The sequence below is a fragment of the Narcine bancroftii genome, chromosome 5 (genome assembly GCF_036971445.1).
Source record: "Narcine bancroftii isolate sNarBan1 chromosome 5, sNarBan1.hap1, whole genome shotgun sequence".
NCBI classification, from domain to species: domain Eukaryota; kingdom Metazoa; phylum Chordata; class Chondrichthyes; order Torpediniformes; family Narcinidae; genus Narcine; species Narcine bancroftii.
The window spans coordinates 230,343,388-230,362,001 of record NC_091473.1 but is presented as its reverse complement, the minus strand read 5'-3'; the positions used below and the strand labels follow the sequence as shown (position 1 = coordinate 230,362,001).

The following is an 18,614-nucleotide window of genomic DNA, read 5'->3' as shown; positions in this document are numbered from 1 at the left end:
CAACTTTTAAATGCAGCCTCTTAATAATTTACTTCAATTTTAAGAATTTAGCTGTGTCTAAATGTCAAAGACATTTTTTAAACAGTTAAAATGTCTATTTATAAGAATTAAACAATTACAACTGACAAGGCACCATTTGCAACTTTTCTGACTATCATTTTGGAACTGGGGCCTCGGTACTTCCCCACCCAAAGCCAAGCCACTTCTGGGCTCCAAACTGCGTTCTCATCTTTACATCTACCCAGGTACTTATTGGTGCTCCAGTGTTGATGCACCACTGTCCATGTCATTAAATATGGTGATGAAATTGGATTCAAGTATGATTTTCAAGAATTAATGAAGGGCTGATCATTTGAATGGAAGTGTGATGGGTGTCAGGGAAAATGTGAGCTTTTACAGATGGTGAAGGCAAACCTTCTGGGGCATAGAACAGTACAGCATAGGACAGGTCATTCAGTTTGACAAAGGTCTCAGGCCTGAAACATTCCACTCCTTCCTATAGATGCTGCATGACCTGCTAAATTTCTCCAGCACTTTTGTGTATTGCAGGCCATTCAGCCCACTGTGTCTATGCTGTCCACAAAGCCAAAGGAATAATTCTCATCTGCCTGCAATGGCCCATATCCAATTATTTTTCGCTATTCATGTGGCTATCTAAATAAAGTGGTTGCACCACACACCCCAGCAGCACATTTTATGTGTAAATATCCTGCCTTGTAAGTTGTTTTTAAACTTTTCCCCCTCATGTTAAACTATTGCTTTCTATAGTATTTTTTATTTATTTCCACCCTTTTTTTTTGCCTCGATCAGTTCTCCCTTCAGCCTCTGATGCCCCAGGGAAAATGAACGAAGTTTGTCAAACCTCTCCTTATTGCTTATATACACCAAATCCAGGCAACATCCTGCTGAACCTTCTCTTCCGCTGTAAGGGGTTCACATCATTTTTCTGGTGTGGTGACCACACTGGACATAAATGGTCCAAACAACTGCAACATGACATCCTGACTTTTAACTCAGTGCCAGATGAAAGCAAGCATGTTCTCGGTACACGGGACTGAGATTTCCTGCCTGGTATAGGTGCAATCGTCAAAAAGTCCAACAAGAATGCTGAATAGTGATTTCACCCCTTAGCCACCTATGTTCCAGGGAATATGGTTACAGCACCAGTGCCCGGGGTTCAACTCTAGCATTGTCTGTAAGGAGTTTGTATGCTCTTCCTGTGTCTGTATGGGTTTTCACCAGGTGCTCTGGTTATTTCACACCCTTCAAAATGAACTGGAGTTGTAGGTTAATTTGGTGTAATTGGGTGACATGGGCTTGTGGACTGGAAGGGCCTGTTACTGTGCTAAACGTCTACATTTAAATCTATCAAATGTAACCTTCCAAATTTTAGTTTGATTTGGTCATCATGTTCAGCACAGATGTGCAGATTGAAGGGCCTGCTCTCAGGCTACACTGTTGCACATTTTAAAATCATGAGGAGATAATTAAGATGAATGCTCACAGTCTTTCTCCCCAAGGTAAAACAAGCAATGTTTTAACAGAGGGCAGTAGGTAGGTGGAATGAATTGCCAGAGGAAGTGGTAGAGGCAATTAGAATTCCAATGATCAAAAAAATATTTAGCCAGGTATATGGATAGCAAAGGTTTAGAGAGGCCAAATTCAGGCAAGTGGGACTAGCTTAGATAGACAAATTGGCCGGTAGGGGCTAGTTGGTCTGAAAGGCCCGCTTCCCTGCTGTGCAACTATGACTCGGGGTGACTGAAAAAAGCATATGACAGAGATAAGACAGCAAAGACATTCTGACAAGATTGGGGGGAAAAAAAGGAAAGAGGAGGCTTATGTGGAGCTCAAACACCAGCACGGATCTGTTGAATCATGTGATCTTCCCTGTTTTGTAAGACAAAAACTGTGAATACAGTAATATTCAGTGCAGGCATGACAAGAGCACAAGCTTAGAATGAATGACCAGCATTCTCTGTTGAACATACAAGTTGTACCAAGTTTTAAACTTCATTTATGACTTCAAAATTGCTTTGGGATTCAAGAATTTTCAGTGCTCTGTGAAGATGTGTGGGCGAGATCTGTTCATGACAGATCACTCTCTGATTAGTCATACATTGGGAGAAAGGCTGTTTTTCAAGGTTATATTGGCCAGGGAAATTTTTGCAGGTGATAATTTAAATTGAAGAATTGCCTGAGAATATAAACACAGAAAGGATATAAAAACCTAACACCACTGAATGCTAATTCACAAGTTCAATAGTTCGCTTTGTGCATTTGGAGAAGATAAAATGTTATTAGAGTTTGAATTTGGTCATGATCTTCAACTTCCAGCATTAGATGTTTTCATATCACACAATGTGGAGCTGGCTAGTTAACCTTCTCTATTTCGCTGTGAAAAAAATACATGATTATGCTCCAACACAAACCGCACTGTATAGCTTAAGTGCGAAGAGAGCCTGTCCACGTTTGGACGAATGCTGAGAGCCCATCTTGGAGAGTCAAATTGCCCTGTGGTTTCACACTGCTACAAGCTGATCAAGCTTCAATATGACGCACTGCAGAGATAGCATTGCTCCAAGATGTTGGCACTTCATTGAAATACAACTTCAACCAATATTGTGTTGCTGCTAAACGCAAGTAGATTTTGTTTTCTCCTTGCGCATAAAGTAATGTGTATGTTTAATTATAGTTCATATCAATCTCAACGTGGAGAATAACTACAGTCATGAATATGGCAATGCAATATTGATTTCCTTTAAACAAGAACATTTATAGATGCAGTGAATGAGTGCAATGCACAAATGTGCTGGGCCCTTGGTCAGCTGCGGCTCAGGTCTGAAACTTTGGTTAGCCTTTCCTTCCCATGGATGCTGCATGACCTGATCATTTTTCCAGCATTAATCCCTTCTACCTCTTTATTGAGCAAAGTGATCATTCATTAATAGGCAAAATCAATGTTCAGCCTTTTCTTTTTTTTCTTCTTTGGCTTGGCTTCGCGGACGAAGATTTATGGAGGGGGTAAAAAGTCCACGTCAGCTGCAGGCTCGTTTGTGGCTGACAAGTCCGATGCGGGACAGGCAGACACGATTGCAGCGGTTGCAAGGGAAAATTGGTTGGTTGGGGTTGGGTGTTGGGTTTTTCCTCCTTTGCCTTTTGTCAGTGAGGTGGGCTCTGCGGTCTTCTTCAAAGGAGTTGCTGCCCGCCAAACTGTGAGGCGCCAAGATGCACGGTTTGAGGCGTTATCAGCCCACTGGCGGTGGTCAATGTGGCAGACACCAAGAGATTTCTTTAGGCAGTCCTTGTACCTTTTCTTTGGTGCACCTCTGTCACGGTGGCCAGTGGAGAGCTCGCCATATAACACGATCTTGGGAAGGCGATGGTCCTCCATTCTGGAGACGTGACCCATCCAGCGCAGCTGGATCTTCAGCAGCGTGGACTCGATGCTGTCGACCTCTGCCATCTCGAGTACTTCGACGTTAGGGGTGTAAGCGCTCCAATGGATGTTGAGGATGGAGCAGAGACAATGCTGGTGGAAGCGTTCTAGGAGCCGTAGGTGGTGCCAGTAGAGGACCCATGATTCGGAGCCGAACAGGAGTGTGGGTATGACAACGGCTCTGTATACGCTTATCTTTGTGAGGTTTTTCAGTTGGTTGTTTTTCCAGACTCTTTTGTGTAGTCTTCCAAAGGCGCTATTTGCCTTGGCGAGTCTGTTGTCTATCTCATTGTCGATCCTTGCATCTGATGAAATGGTGCAGCCGAGATAGGTAAACTGGTTGACCGTTTTGAGTTTTGTGTGCCCGATGGAGATGTGGGGGGGCTGGTAGTTATGGTGGGGAGCTGGCTGATGGAGGACCTCAGTTTTCTTCAGGCTGACTTCCAGGCCAAACATTTTGGCAGTTTCCGCAAAGCAGGACGTCAAGCGCTGAAGAGCTGGCTCTGAATGGGCAACTAAAGCGGCATCATCTGCAAAGAGTAGTTCACGGACAAGTTTCTCTTGTGTCTTGGTGTGAGCTTGCAGGCGTCTCAGATTGAAGAGACTGCCATCCGTGCGGTACCGGATGTAAACAGCGTCTTCATTGTTGGGGTCTTTCATGGCTTGGTTCAGCATCATGCTGAAGAAGATTGAAAAGAGGGTTGGTGCGAGAACACAGCCTTGCTTCACGCCATTGTTAATGGAGAAGGGTTCAGAGAGCTCATTTCTGTATCTGACCCGACCTTGTTGGTTTTCGTGCAGTTGGATAATCATGTTGAGGAACTTTGGGGGACATCCGATGCGCTCTAGTATTTGCCAAAGCCCTTTCCTGCTCACGGTGTCGAAGGCTTTGGTGAGGTCAACAAAGGTGATGTAGAGTCCTTTGTTTTGTTCTCTGCACTTTTCTTGGAGCTGTCTGAGGGCAAAGACCATGTCAGTGGTTCCTCTGTTTGCGCGAAAGCCGCACTGTGATTCTGGGAGAATATTCTCGGCGACACTAGGTATTATTCTATTTAGTAGAATCCTAGCGAAGATTTTGCCTGCAATGGAGAGCAACGTGATTCCCCTGTAGTTTGAGCAGTCTGATTTCTCGCCTTTGTTTTTGTACAGGGTAATGATGGTGGCATCACGAAGATCCTGAGGCAGTTTACCTTGGTCCCAACAAAGCTTGAAAAACTCATGCAGTTTGGCATGCAGAGTTTTGCCGCCAGCCTTCCAAACTTCTGGGGGGATTCCATCCATACCTGCTGCTTTGCCACTTTTCAGTTGTTCGATTGCCTTATATGTCTCATCCAGGGTGGGAACCTCATCCAGCTCTAGCCTTAGGGGCTGTTGAGGGAGCTGGAGCAGGGCGGAATCTTGGACTGAGCGGTTGGCACTGAAAAGAGATTGGAAGTGTTCCTACAACATAAGCAAAATAACTAGATGGTTGCAGTTCCTCAATCTTGCTCCACCTTTCATAAGATTTGACCTTGTCCCCAACTCCATGTTCTTACCTCTTCTCTAGAACACTCAACTTCCCATCAGTGCCAAGAATCAAACTCAAGGGTGGGAGGGGGGAATGGGGAGAAAAATATAAAAGTACATTTTTTTTGTATCTTTGACTATGGATATTTAATTACATTTTTTCCTGTAATGATGCAAACAGTTAAATAATTTTTTTTAAAAGAATCAAACTCAACTTTCAGTACATTAAATGACTCAGTCACAGCACTGCAGGGTGGAGAATTCCAAAGCTTTCTAACCCTCAAAGAAATGTCCCTCAGTTTCATCTTAAATGGGCAATCCATTACTCTGGAACAATGTTCTAGCATTATGGATTTCCACATGAAAATTTATCTCAGCATCTAACCTGTCAAGCCCACTAAGTATTTTATATTTTAATACGATCAGCTCTCAGCTAAGCCTCAACTGACTATAAGCCCAACTGACTTAACTTTTCCTTGGACGACAAAGCTTTCATCTCAGTAATCAACCTTGTGAACATTTTCTGGAATATCTCTAATGCAAGAGAACGCAGGTTCAAGGTGAGATCACTTGCAAGAAGCAAGCAACATTTCATCCAAAGTGTAATGAGTCTATTCATCACACAGTCAACAACATGTAAAAACTGTTGGTTTTTCTGTTCTACTGACTGCATGCAAACACTGCAGAGATAAACTAACCAAAGGATATTAAGTCAATGCAATGTTAAAACTGTTTCAATTGACAAAATTGGATTAACTGCACAAATACATTTCTGGCTTCCTTTTGTAGACACATCAGACAGCTTCATGCTGTTACTTTTTGGAGTGTAAGATATCAATAATTTGCTGTAAAACATAGCTAGAAACTGTCATTGTTCTAGATGTCCTGCCAGTATAGTCACACTGGCATCATTGCTTTGCTGTGCTTGTTTAATCTCTCACACTTAGGGCTGGACCAATTCAACAAATCTGCTTAATTCTACAAGATTAACTATTCTAGATGAGTTACATGTTGTACTGTATGTCCACAATGTACTGGAACATCTTGTCAGAGTTTTGTTTACGGCTGTCAAAATGCATTTATGCCAAAGAGAACGTTAACATAAAATAAAACACTTTCTGCAAAAAGAGGAAAGTCTGACCATCTGCATCAATCAGGCTGAGAAAAATCGCCAAGACAAAAAAACAAATATATTGGCATTATTGCATCAGATCCAAGCAAATCAAGTTGTGTTGCGCTCAAAAATCATATTTTCACCTTTGGATATGGTTGATGTTGAACGAAATGGTGAGATTATTCCCTAACAGTCACACCTTGGAAACTGCAAATCAATGAACTTTCACAATGTTTAAAACAGTTTCTTTTATTAAAAAACGAAGGACTCGTGATGAAGGCTCATGCTCAAAAGGTTTAATTAATAGCTTCATTTTTTGTAAAGCTACACTGGCTATGAACAATTCTTTACCCCCTTGTGGTCAGAAATGTCTGTTCTAATTTGACAGAAAGCAGTCCTTTGACTGCTAAGTACATTAAGTTATCTTCAGATTTTGGCTTCAAATTCCGAATCAGAATGCCAAATTCATTCCTGAAAGGTCAGATCAAAATATAAACTGACAATGTAATGATACGCTGATCAACTCTAGGTCATGTCATTTGCTTCATTAGAGATCAACAAACTACCATCATCATTTAATCCTGAACGAAGCAGTGAGATTAATGTCAGAATGACTATAGTTACTGTTAAGTGACAAAGCCAACGAGCAGAGTAATTTATCACACTTCAAGCTCCTCAAATACAAGAGATAGTTATCATTTACTTCAAGAGTAAGATAAATCCATGGCCACAGTAAGACAGATTGCAATTAGAGAGACCACCATAAAAGTGCCCAAGATTCCAAAATAATAGCCAAATACAGTATGTAATAAAATCTCAAAATCCCAAATTCGGCAATCAAAAATATTATATTTCAATGCATGCAGTCTCTACGCACGAGTTAGACAGTATAACAGCTTAATCCCAGTTAAGTCCATTCCAGAATGATTAAATGTTAGAAACTAGAAAATAAGCAATACTGGGCACTATATACAATTCTACTCTTCTAGGATGGAGAATTTTCATTTGAAGTTCAGCATTTTAGTAATGAGATGATGACTCCTTGGAGCCAGCAGAGAGGCTTTAGCCAAGCAGGGCAATACCTTCTGCAAACATGAAGTATTAAGAAGGGATCTATGCAAGATAATGTTTCTCTGGAGTGAGAGGTCTCAGTCTCAGTAATGTGATGAAATCATAAACAATTTTTAACAATCCATGAGAATCAATTGCGTAGCTTCAGATTCCAACTTTGATATTCCATAGAATTTTATGTAATCTGCATTCCATAGACCATTACATACTGATGAAAATGTTGTATCTCTATGTACCAAGCATACCTGAGTTTAAAGTGATGTTTACATTCAATAATCTCAGACTCTCAAGGAAAACTGATTACATATGAATTCTGGGTAATATTAAAAAAATGTTCTGTATTGTGCTTTAAGGTCTGATCATGGACATGGTTGCTTAGTCCTCAATTTCAACTAGATTCCTTAATCTGAATGTAATTCTTTGAACATGAAAACAGTACTCTTTTTATTTCCTTGTTTTTTGGTTGGGGGAAAAAAAAGGCTTGTGGTTCAGCCTGTCTGGTGACAACACACAGAGATCATCCTCCATTAATACTCAACATCGGGAGAAAACCACATCACAGACACCACTCAATCTTCGTAAGCTGTTCATTTTTTCTAGATCAATGATGACCTCTGTTACATTCCATTCAATAGCAAAATCCAGGGGAATATGTTTAAGAAATAGCATTCTATAACAGATACATAAAATCTGGTAGACTATCAATTGGAATACAGCATCATCTGCACAGCTCACACAATGGATGGTCAAAATTATCATCCCGCAATGCAAGAGAATCCCAGCAAAATATCTTTCAGTAGCAGCGCATTAAAGCATCATTATTAATCCTTTAATACAAAACTGTCCATAGGTAATATTATGATTGTCCACACCATTTAAATAGAAAGAAAAGGAAGAGTGAAGCAGGTACATCAGATGGTCAATCCCTTCCCTAACTAAACAGCAAACAATTAAAAAGAGAAATTTCAGGTATTTCACCAATACTCAAAACTCTAGCAAGTTTGTAACACTTTGTAGAAATTTGGTCTTACCTCCTGGTTGGCTGAAGATAATTGTTCTTCCAGTGTTGATACCCTCTCAAGGGCAACTCGGAGCCGCTCACGAACCTTGAGAAATTAACCATAGGAAATTAATTTAAAGCACTTTATAGTTCATCACCTTATTGACACAAATGGACACATGAAAAGAGTTAGAATTAAACCAAGAACGTAAGTGTAACAACTTGTGGTTGAAGAATGTCAGATCCCAACTTCACACCAACCTCAACCAGCAAAAGCAATTTACCCAACACACTTGTGAGAAGCAATTGTGAGCCAATTTAAAAGGGAGAAACACATCTAGCCCTCATTCATTATTGTGCATTTATTGTAAAAAGCTATGGCTCCACTGAATATCACAGTGAGTGGCCATTTCCCATTAGGTGGATGAAGTAACTACTGTCACTCAGATTTTGTCGGTGATTCCTCAGTAGGCTTCCAGAATCTGAATGTATGCAAAACTGAATCCGATATTTTAAATCACACCAGAGAACAAATATCACAGAACAGAGTGTGCAATACAATTCGGACCATGAATCAAAGCACAAGGATCTCCACTTCCACTGCTGCCACAAATTTGACCCCGAATCTGAGAACCTGCTGGGAACTTTGTTCCACAATATAGTCAGTTTAAATCCAGAGTTAAGGGAATAAATGGTGATGCAGTGGACTTCATGGATTTTCTGTGAGATTAGAGAGACTCGCCAAGGCAAATAGCGCCTTTGGAAGACTACACAAAAGAGTCTGGAAAAACAACCAACTGAAAAACCTCACAAAGATAAGCACATACAGAGCCGATGTCATACCCACACTCCTGTTCGGCTCCAAATCATGGGACCTCTACCGGCATCACCTACAGCTCCTAGAACGCTTCCACCAGCATTGTCTCCGCTCCATCCTCAACATTCATTGGAGTGCCTTCATCCCTAACATCGAAGTACTCGAGATGGCAGAGGCCGACAGCATCGAGTCCACGGTGCTGAAGATCCAGCTGCGCTGGGTGGGTCACGTCTCCAGAATGGAGGACCATCGCCTTCCCAAGATCGTATTATACGGCGAGCTCTCCACTGGCCACCGTGACAGAGGTGCACCAAAGAAGAGGTACAAGGACTGCCTAAAGAAATCTCTTGGTGCCTGCCCCATTGACCACCGCCAGTGGGCTGATATCGCCTCCAACCATGCATCATGGCGCCTCACAGTTCGGCGGGCAGCAACCTCCTTTGAAGAAGACCGCAGAGCCCACCTCACTGACAAAAGGCAAAGGAGGAAAAACCCAACACCCAACCCCAACCAACCAATTTTCCCCTGCAACCGTGTCTGCCTGTCCCGCATCGGACTTGTCAGCCACAAACGAGCCTGCAGCTGACGTGGACATTACCCCTCCATAAATCTTCGTCCGCGAAGCCAAGCCAAAGAAGAGAAGAGAGAGGATAAACTCGCTGCAAATGACTGCTTTCAGGAAACTGCTCCAAAACTGTTGTCTTTAGCATTCAAGCTGAGCACATCGATCAGAATAGGCATCATTTGAGGTTTTGCTGCTCTGCCTGATCTCCAAGGTACAGGATGTCTTCGATTACTTTTTCCAGCAAAAACTACCATCACAGGGACTCGGAGCATAATAAAGCACTCAAGCTTCCTCTTCATTAAAGTGTCAAGCGGTAAATGATCACAGTAAAATCATTCCGTGTGTGTGCATCCAAGGATCTTGGGCAGCTCCCACAGAGAGCGGGCCACCCTCTCTGCATTTTGAAAAAAAAACAGCACACTTCACCTGGAGTGAAGGTTTATTTCTTCAAACTGTGACTGAAGGCACTCTACCAATTCGGCCAAGGAGTGATTCAGCAAACCTCTTCATAAAGTCAGATGTGCCTTTGAGCAAACCATTGGCAGACAGGAGACGTGATGACATGGTTTGAAATGCACCAGTCAGGGTTCCCAGAATGATGGAATTGTGCTTTATTACAATAGTGAGGTCTAGACTTGTAGCATGCATTTGATATTATCAGACTAATGAGGAAAGGAGAAGTAGTGATCTCATCCAGTAAATAATGCATATTTCTACATTGTAGCAAGACTCACTTAAGATCTATTCATCCTAGCATCCCTTTTACAGATAGGAATGGAAGAACATAAGAAATCAGACCAGGAGTCGGCCTTCTGGCCCATCAAGCTGGCTCCACTGTTTAATAAGACCATGGCTGATCTGGACATGGACTCACCATTTTTCCTATAATCCTTAATTCCTCTATTATGCAAAAATAGATCCAACTGTATCATTTAATATATTTAATGAGGCAGTCTCTACTGCTTCCTTGGGCAGAGAATTCCATACTCTCTCTGGGAAGAGAAGCTCCTGCTCATCTCCACCCTAAATCTACACCACCCCCACCTCTAAATTATGAGGCTATGTCCCCTATTTCTAGTCTCATCTCCAAGTGGAAATTTTCCAGTCTCTCTCTTATCTATCGATTTCATGATTTTATATGCTTACATAGATTGCCTACTTATTCTTCTGAATTCCAGTGAATTTCATCTCAGGTGACTCAATCTCTCTTCATAGGATAACCTCCTTATCTCTAGAATCATCCTGGTGAACCTCTTCTGCATCACCTCCACAGCCAGTCCATCCTTCCTCAATTCAGAAGTGCACACAGTATTCCAGATGTGGGCTCACCAGGACCCTGTACAGTTGCAGCAAAATCTCCCTGTTCAATCCCTCTAGCAATGAAAACCAACATTCCATTTGTCTTCTTGGTTATCTGTCGCACCTGCACACCAACCTTTTGCGATTAATGCACCAGGTCTACCAGGTACCTCTGCGCAATAGTATACTGCAATCATTCGCCTTTTTTTAAATAAGATGATCTATCATTATTTTTTCAAAGGACTCACTTGTGTAATGCCCTTGGACTTGCCAACAGTGTACTCCATCTGCAACTCACTCAACCAATCTATGTGCCTTTGCATAATTTGTTTTTCCACTCAATTTAGCGTCATCAGCAAAGTTTGATACACTATTCTTTTTCCCCTTTTCTCAATCATAAAAAAGGTGCAGGCCCAGCACTGACCCCTATGGCACTCTAGTCACCACTGATTGGCAACAAGTAATACCCATTTATCACAACTCCCTGCCTTCTATTGGTTAACTAATCCTCTGTCCTTGCTAGCACTTACCAACAACACCATGGAATCTTAAATCCTTTAGGTGGTGTTTTATTGAATACCTTCTAGAAATTCAAGTGTGCAATAAAAACTTGTTCCTTTCTATCCACAGCGCTCATTCTACCCCCAAAGAACTCGTTAACATCTGTCACTCACCTCCTGTAGTGTCGATTGTGGGGTGGGTCACGTGACCTTTCCGTCTGGAACCTAGTCAGAAGTTGCATCATCACCTGCCAATCAAGATTTGACTATGCCCTCCTATTGGAGCACACCTGACCACAGGCCCCTTTGATCACCAAATGATTACCTGGGCCAGATCCTCCAGCTTAAGTCCACCACATGGATTAGCTCTTCCTCTCTTGCTCTTCGGTCCTGACATGAACCCTGCTCTACTCCAGGTCATGAACAGCGGACAACACTGGAGGAGTCGTCAGAAAGGTGGGCACTGCACAGGGATCAGGGCTGTTAGATAGCCATGCCCATATTAGACAAGGAACGGCAGGTAGCATAAAGTAATCCTCAGCTGTTACAAGTCTGTACACAGTTGCCAGTGGCTGATGTGACTGGGCTGTACTGTGATTTTGTGATTGAGAGTGTGCTGCGATCCCCTTACATGTGTTTTAATAAAGATCCTTTCTATGTTCAGCTTGCATCCAGACATATGCTCTTTGAACCTACCAAATTTTTCCCATCCCACACAACTCCTCCCCCTCAGCCACCCCTCCTCCTCATACAAGTCGAGTTGTCATCAATGTATGCTTTAACATTCATTGCAAGTAGAAAGAAAATGGAAATGAACCAAATATGGCAGAAAGTGGTGGAAAATAACATTTTTATGGGTCAACTTTAACTAAAGCTTAACATTTTTTTTTGTAAAGTGTGTTTGCGTTCTTTGTTCTTCCTACAACTTCAATAGAGGTCACCCAAATGATTAGAAATATAAGGCAAGCTCTTCACGTCTCTCTGGTAAAAGTGAAGATGCCCCAACCAGGGGTATATGCCAAAGACTGTTCCATCTATACCACGGTAAAGGCAAAATCAACCATCCAGATAATGACTGCAAGTGGAAGAAGCAAGTAATGAATGGTGTGGGAGGCTATGGATTGGTTGTGGGGTGAGGAACTACCAAGGCATTTACTCCTTACAGGTAGCCATTTATTCACAGATGAAGATTTGTATGATGACAATGTCTGCATCACCATTTAAACAAAACACTTAAGTTATGAACAGAGCAGTTGGCATGCCTCCCAATTCATTACACATTCCTTGCTGCTCCACTCAGAAGGCATCCTGTTTGTCAGCAGTCCGAGACAGGATATCTATCCCCATTCTACACCCTCTGATATCCCTTCTCCATCCTCTGTTCTTATTTGTGATATGTAACTCAATGATGAAAACCCACATTGCTGCCACATCAAAGACAGGGTGTCTGTGCCAATAGATTCTTTGTGACAGTGCACCTTTAGAGAGTGAATGACCTGTTCTGAGCAGTTGCCATATTTTTTTCTTACAATGAAATTCATGAAGGACCTATGGGAGATTAAGAACAAGAATTACAGTTATTCAGTATAAAATTTTCCATCATTATGCAGGTATCATGTTATATTGGATGTTGATCAAATCCATGTAATTGAATGCTGAATGAACCAGATCACCAGGAGGACCCCATCTTCCTCCAATGTTCCACCAAATATCAGGGCCCTTTCCTCTTTCAGTTAAGATGGATGGAAAATCAACAGTTCTGCTCTTTTCTCTCTCCCTATATGTCGATGGATGTTGGTGATTCATGCATTCATTGGAGCGACTTCATCACCAACATCGAAATACTCGAGATGGCAGAGGCCGACAGCATCGAATCCACGCTGCTGAAGATCCAACTGCGCTGGGTGGGTCACGTCTCCAGAATGGAGGACCATTGCCTTCCCAAGATCGTGTTCTATGGCAAGCTCTCCACTGGCCACTGAGACAGAGGTGCACCAAAGAAGAGGTACAAGGACTGCGTAAAGAAATCTCTTGGTGCCTGCCACATTGACCACCGCCAATGGGCTGATATCGCCTCAAACCGTGCATCTTGGCGCCTCACAGTTCGGTGGGCAGCAACCTCCTTTGATGAAGACCGCATAGCCCACCTCACTGACAAAAGACAAAGGAGGAAAAACCCAACACCCAACCCCAACCCACCAATTTTCCCTTGCAACCGTGTCTGCCTGTCCTGCATCGGATTTGTCAGCCACAAACGAGCCTGCAGCTGACGTGGACATTACCCCTCCATAAATCTTCATCCGCGAAGCCAAGCCAAAGAAGAAAGAAAGATATGTTGATGGATGGACATCTCAGTTAATGGCAGCAATAAAGGTGAGATATAACTTTGCTTCATGATGAGGCTGATTATCAGGAGATGGGCAGAAGTGGAAGTGCAGTCAAGCAGGGATAAATGCTTCTTCAAGATGAGATGTTACATTATACCTGGTAGTCACAGGGTTCTTCTGCCAGGAGTACAACAGGTAAATTCTAACATTCATACAATTGAATAAAGTAGCAGGGCAAGATCACAATTACAGATATTGAGTTACAATGAGAAAAAGATCAATTGGTACAAGCATGGTCAATCTGTTCAAAATGAAGGGAAGAAAGTTTAGGGGAGACATCAGGAGTAAGTTTTCCACACCAAGAAATGTGAATGCCTGGAATGCCTTGTAACAGGTGATGGTGGTGGAGGCTGAAACATTAGGGGCATTTGAGAGATTCTTAGGCAAGCACATGGATGAATGAAAAAGAGGGTTTGGGATAGGAAGGGTTTAGTTTTTTTTGGTAGGAATACATAGTATGGGTGTGAGGAAGAAACTGTTTTTAAGCCTGTTGGAGCACCAGTTCCCTCTCTTGAGCTTTCTCTCCCATAAGAGGAGGGAGAGGAGAGTGTGTCGAGGGGAGGATGAGTTAGCAGGTTGGACTGCCTCTCCTCAGCAGTAGAAAATGGTGATGGAGTCCATGGAGGGAAGTGATGATTTGAGCGACATTCACATCCTTCTGCAGCTTCTTCCGACCTTGAGCAGAGTAGCTCCCTTTTTGCAATTCCATCAACTGCCACGTCCACAAAGTCCCCCAGTACAGTAGATTTGCAATGGATTCATGCAAATCGTCATCACTCCTGCTCAATCCAACTGGTCAGGCAGCTTAAAAATCACCTAGTAATGAAGTGACTTGGTTAAACAGCACTAACAGGCAAGCTGGCAAAGGTTCCAGATTTCCTGCACCGTCTTGTCAACACATGCTTGCAGCACAATGGAAGGATGAAATGATTTGTAATAGTCTACAAGTCAAATTATGCACAAGATATGAATTGTTTTGCTATGAAACATATATGACTAAGTAACTGCAGGCATGATGCTGGAATGAGAAATGCAGAAAATAAACTGTGCTAGTCTTTAATGCAACACCATGTATAGTTTGATTTAAAAAGTAAGTGCAAATAGCTCACACACTTCAAGAGCCATCAATAAGGGCTTATGACAATGAGACCTTTGGGGATAGTTTCAACACCATAAATATCGATAAAGTTGTGAAAATCTCTCAGGAGATAAAGTAATCAACATGAAGCAAATGAAGAAAATAAAGTAACAACATCAATAGAATGGAAAAGATTCATTATTCAATTAATAATTCAGGTATAAGATTCCAGAATTTATGGGGGTCATTTATGACTCCCTATCTTACTTTGTCATTTTACTCCAATGCTATTAAATTGTTTGACTTGTATCTTTTCCACGTTCCTTATATTAATTTTTTTAACCTTTATTTTTCTTTTAATGCCGGTCATATATCGCATCTGGCAAGTTGGTTAGGTAAGGGGTTTGAGATTTTATCCTCAACCATTTTCTTTTTTCCTCCTTTTATCGTACTATTAGAGATTTTTTTCTTTAAAAAATGGTAAATACTATTTAGAATATGAATTATTGATATGATTTACAATATATGCATGTTAGTGAAATACAGAATATCTTATTTATTTTATGTAACTTTCCATGCTAGCTTACAGAATTGATTTTTGATTTGTATGAATATTTTATTAAAATCAATAAAGCTATTAAAAAATATAATGGAGAAATTTTTATAATCACAAATTCAGAACAAAGGAAGATGCATATTGATGTTTGTTCTTTTTGCCAATGAACTGATCAGCTCTGATAACTAAAATGGATAATAACAGCACCGATTGCTCACAACAAACCTCTGTGACAAGCAGCAAACAAGCTGGTTTTCAATACATGCTGTGCTCTCCTGCTCTGTGGCAATGCTTCAGGAAGCCCCCTGGGATACTACTGTTGGAGATCAGTGGCAGCTCGTGTGAAGGGAAAAGCCTGTTTAGTATTTTTTTTTGGTAAGAATATATGGTATAGTTGTGGGGAAGAAACTGTTTTTATGTTACAAGTGGCTGACCACAGCCTCTGTCCATGGTGGGAAAAAAAAGAGCTGCAGGAGGAAGCTGGGGTGGGGAGTGGGGGGGTGGGGGGCACTCAGACTGCATCTGTGAAGGCAAAGGGATCACAGACAATTTAGGTTCAATAAGATAGAAAGAGTGAAGAGAAGATTGAATAGGATGTTGTCTGGACTTGAGAAACCGAGTTACAGGGAAAGGTTCAACAGGTTAGAAGTTTATTCACTGGAGTGTAGAAGAATGAGGGGAGATTTGATGGAGGTGTTCAAAATTATGAAGGGGGATTTTCAGAGTTAATGTAGATAGGCTTTTTCCACGGAGGGTAAGAGAGATACAAACCAGAGGACATGGGTAAAAGAGTGAAAGGGGAACGGTTTAGGGAGAACTTCTTCACACAGAGAGTGGTGAGGTTTTAGAATGATCTTCCAGCTCTAAGTGATGAATGCAGGCTCAATTTTAACATTTTGGACAGGTACATGGATGGGATAGGCATGGAGGGCTATGGACGGTGCAGGTCAGTGGGACTAGGAAAAAAAAAATGCTTTGGCACAGACTAGAAGGGCCGAAGAGGCCTTTTTCTACATGTAATGTTCTTTGGCTCTATGGACCATTTTTGGTTTCCACAGATGCTGCCTGACCCATCAAGTAGCAATTCAATCTTTTAACTCCAAATTCTCTTGTGTCTCTATACATGGGTATCAGTTATAGTCTACACTTTCTCTTCTGTGTCACATTTCATTTTTTTTTATATTAGATGAGTTTCAACTTTATTATCATTGTGCTAAGTAAAATACAAAGGCAATGAAATACAATTAGCATCCAACCAGAAGTTAAAAAAAAATGCTATATACAAATAACTACATGCAAATGAATACTGTGCGTATTCAACAGCAAACAATTATAAAAGTATTGACAGTACAATGTGAGTGGAGAACTACTCAGTGCTGGGATTTAAGGTTCAGCAGGGTCACAGCCTCAGGAAGAAAGTTCTTCTTGAGCCGGCTGGTTCGAGAGTGAAGGCTCCTGTAGCACCTACCAGATGGGAGAAGAGTAAAAAGTCCATAGTTTGAGTGTGATGTATCCTTGATGGTGATCTTCGCCCTGCCCAGACAGTGTTCCTGACAGATGTTCTCAATGGTGAGAAATTGAATGCCAATAATCTTCTGGGCAGTTTTCATCAATGGCTGAAGTGCTTCACGGTCCGACATGGGACAATTACCATACCACACTGAGATGCCATAGGGAAGTCTGCTCTCAATGGTACAGCAGTAAAAATGCACCAATATCCTGGAACGGAGGAGTACTTTCTTCATGTTCCGCAGAAAATAAAGGCGCTGCTGTGCCTTTTTGATCAGGATGGAGGAGTTCAGGGACCATCTGAGATCATCACAAACGTGGACACCAAGGAATTTAAAGTTTGATACACGTTCCTCCACAACTCCATTGATGGAGCTGAGACATTTTCATTTTTCACCCAGGCTGAACCTGGAATTTTCAATTTTACCCATTAATTTTCAAATACTCAGTCATTGACAGGGGACTTCCTCTGCATCGTCTTTATGTAGAGTAAATAAAGAAGTCATTAATTTAAACAAAACCCTAATGTTCTTTATGTGAGTTGGGCCACCACAGGTTACTACAAAAATATGCAAATTATGAATTCACCTTTTGGGAATATATACTCAAAAATCTGACGTCAACATCAGAGTATGTAACAGCCCAAACTCACCAAACCGCAATTTGGTAATTATCATGGGAACATTCACATTGCAGCAATATATTGTATATCCCTACATTAAATGAGCCAGTATATTAGCCACAGCTGAACCTGGGATTTGTTAACCTTCATTGAAGAATTGATTTCCACATTCCAATTTATTACTCCAATCTATTTAATTTCACTTTAAACTAAATTTCCATATTTATGAAAAATATTCTAGCTCTATAAGATGCAGATAGATAGGCAAAATTTTGGTGCATTCTTAAACCTTTGAACTTGGGAATTCCTTTTGAAGATTGAAAGTAAAAGAGGGTGAACTAAATGAAGTTATTGTAATCACAGATTTTTAAGTCTACTGCAATACAATCACAGAAGTTTACACTGCAGAAAAATACTGTGTTCTCTTAGCCAAATAGGCCAGCTAGTCATAATGGCATCCTTTAAACTCCCTCTTCAATTCCGTGCTTGTTTTCTACAAATCATTCCCCTTTATGGGCCATGCTTCAATATTTGTGACTGAAACATCTGCCATTCAGTTATTTTTATGGCTTGTGTTAAACTGGTGTCATCTGACAATGGAAGCAATATTCACCCAATTATAACCACTTCAATCTTGAGGATCTCCTCTAGACAATTCCTAAACTTCTTCAGCTCTTGTTTATAAAATTGTTATCAAATCTTTTGCAAAACTAAGAATCACTTTAACCTGATAGAACCAGTGTGAATGTATGCTTGTATTGCCTTCAATTCCCTCATATAAATCAAGTGCAAAACTGCATGTGATTTTCCATCTGCAACCTTTCCAATATCCTTAACTCTGATACTAAAGGAAAAACGGAGAATTTCGTTGACTATTTTTTAGATTTATGGATTTGTGCGGAACATATTGGATAATCTTTGTACCTCCAATCCACTGTTCCTCTACTCATTAACAATATAATTTAATGTGTATACTGTGTATTTTAATGCTAGCTGGCACACTTATAAGCCAAATGTTTGACAAACTGATGGTATGGCCTGTACATCAACCTTTTCAATATTGCAAATGAAAAGAGAACAATAGTACTGTAAACCAGACACACAATTCAGTGCTAAGTTAATTTTGAATGGAATTTCTGACCTGGGGAAAC

The 18,614-nt window shown here is 41.2% G+C and overlaps 1 protein-coding gene across 12 annotated transcripts in view; it reads right to left on the bottom strand.

Annotated features, from left to right (window-relative positions):
* ppfia4 (PTPRF interacting protein alpha 4) overlaps positions 1–18,614 on the bottom strand; it is a 460,378-nt gene that overhangs the window by 111,922 nt on the left and 329,842 nt on the right. For all 12 annotated transcript variants that reach the window (XM_069941636.1, XM_069941629.1, XM_069941638.1 and 9 more), the window contains exon 4: positions 8,162–8,236. In XM_069941636.1, the coding sequence (XP_069797737.1) occupies positions 8,162–8,236 (75 nt within the window). The remainder of the gene's footprint in view (positions 1–8,161; positions 8,237–18,614) is intronic.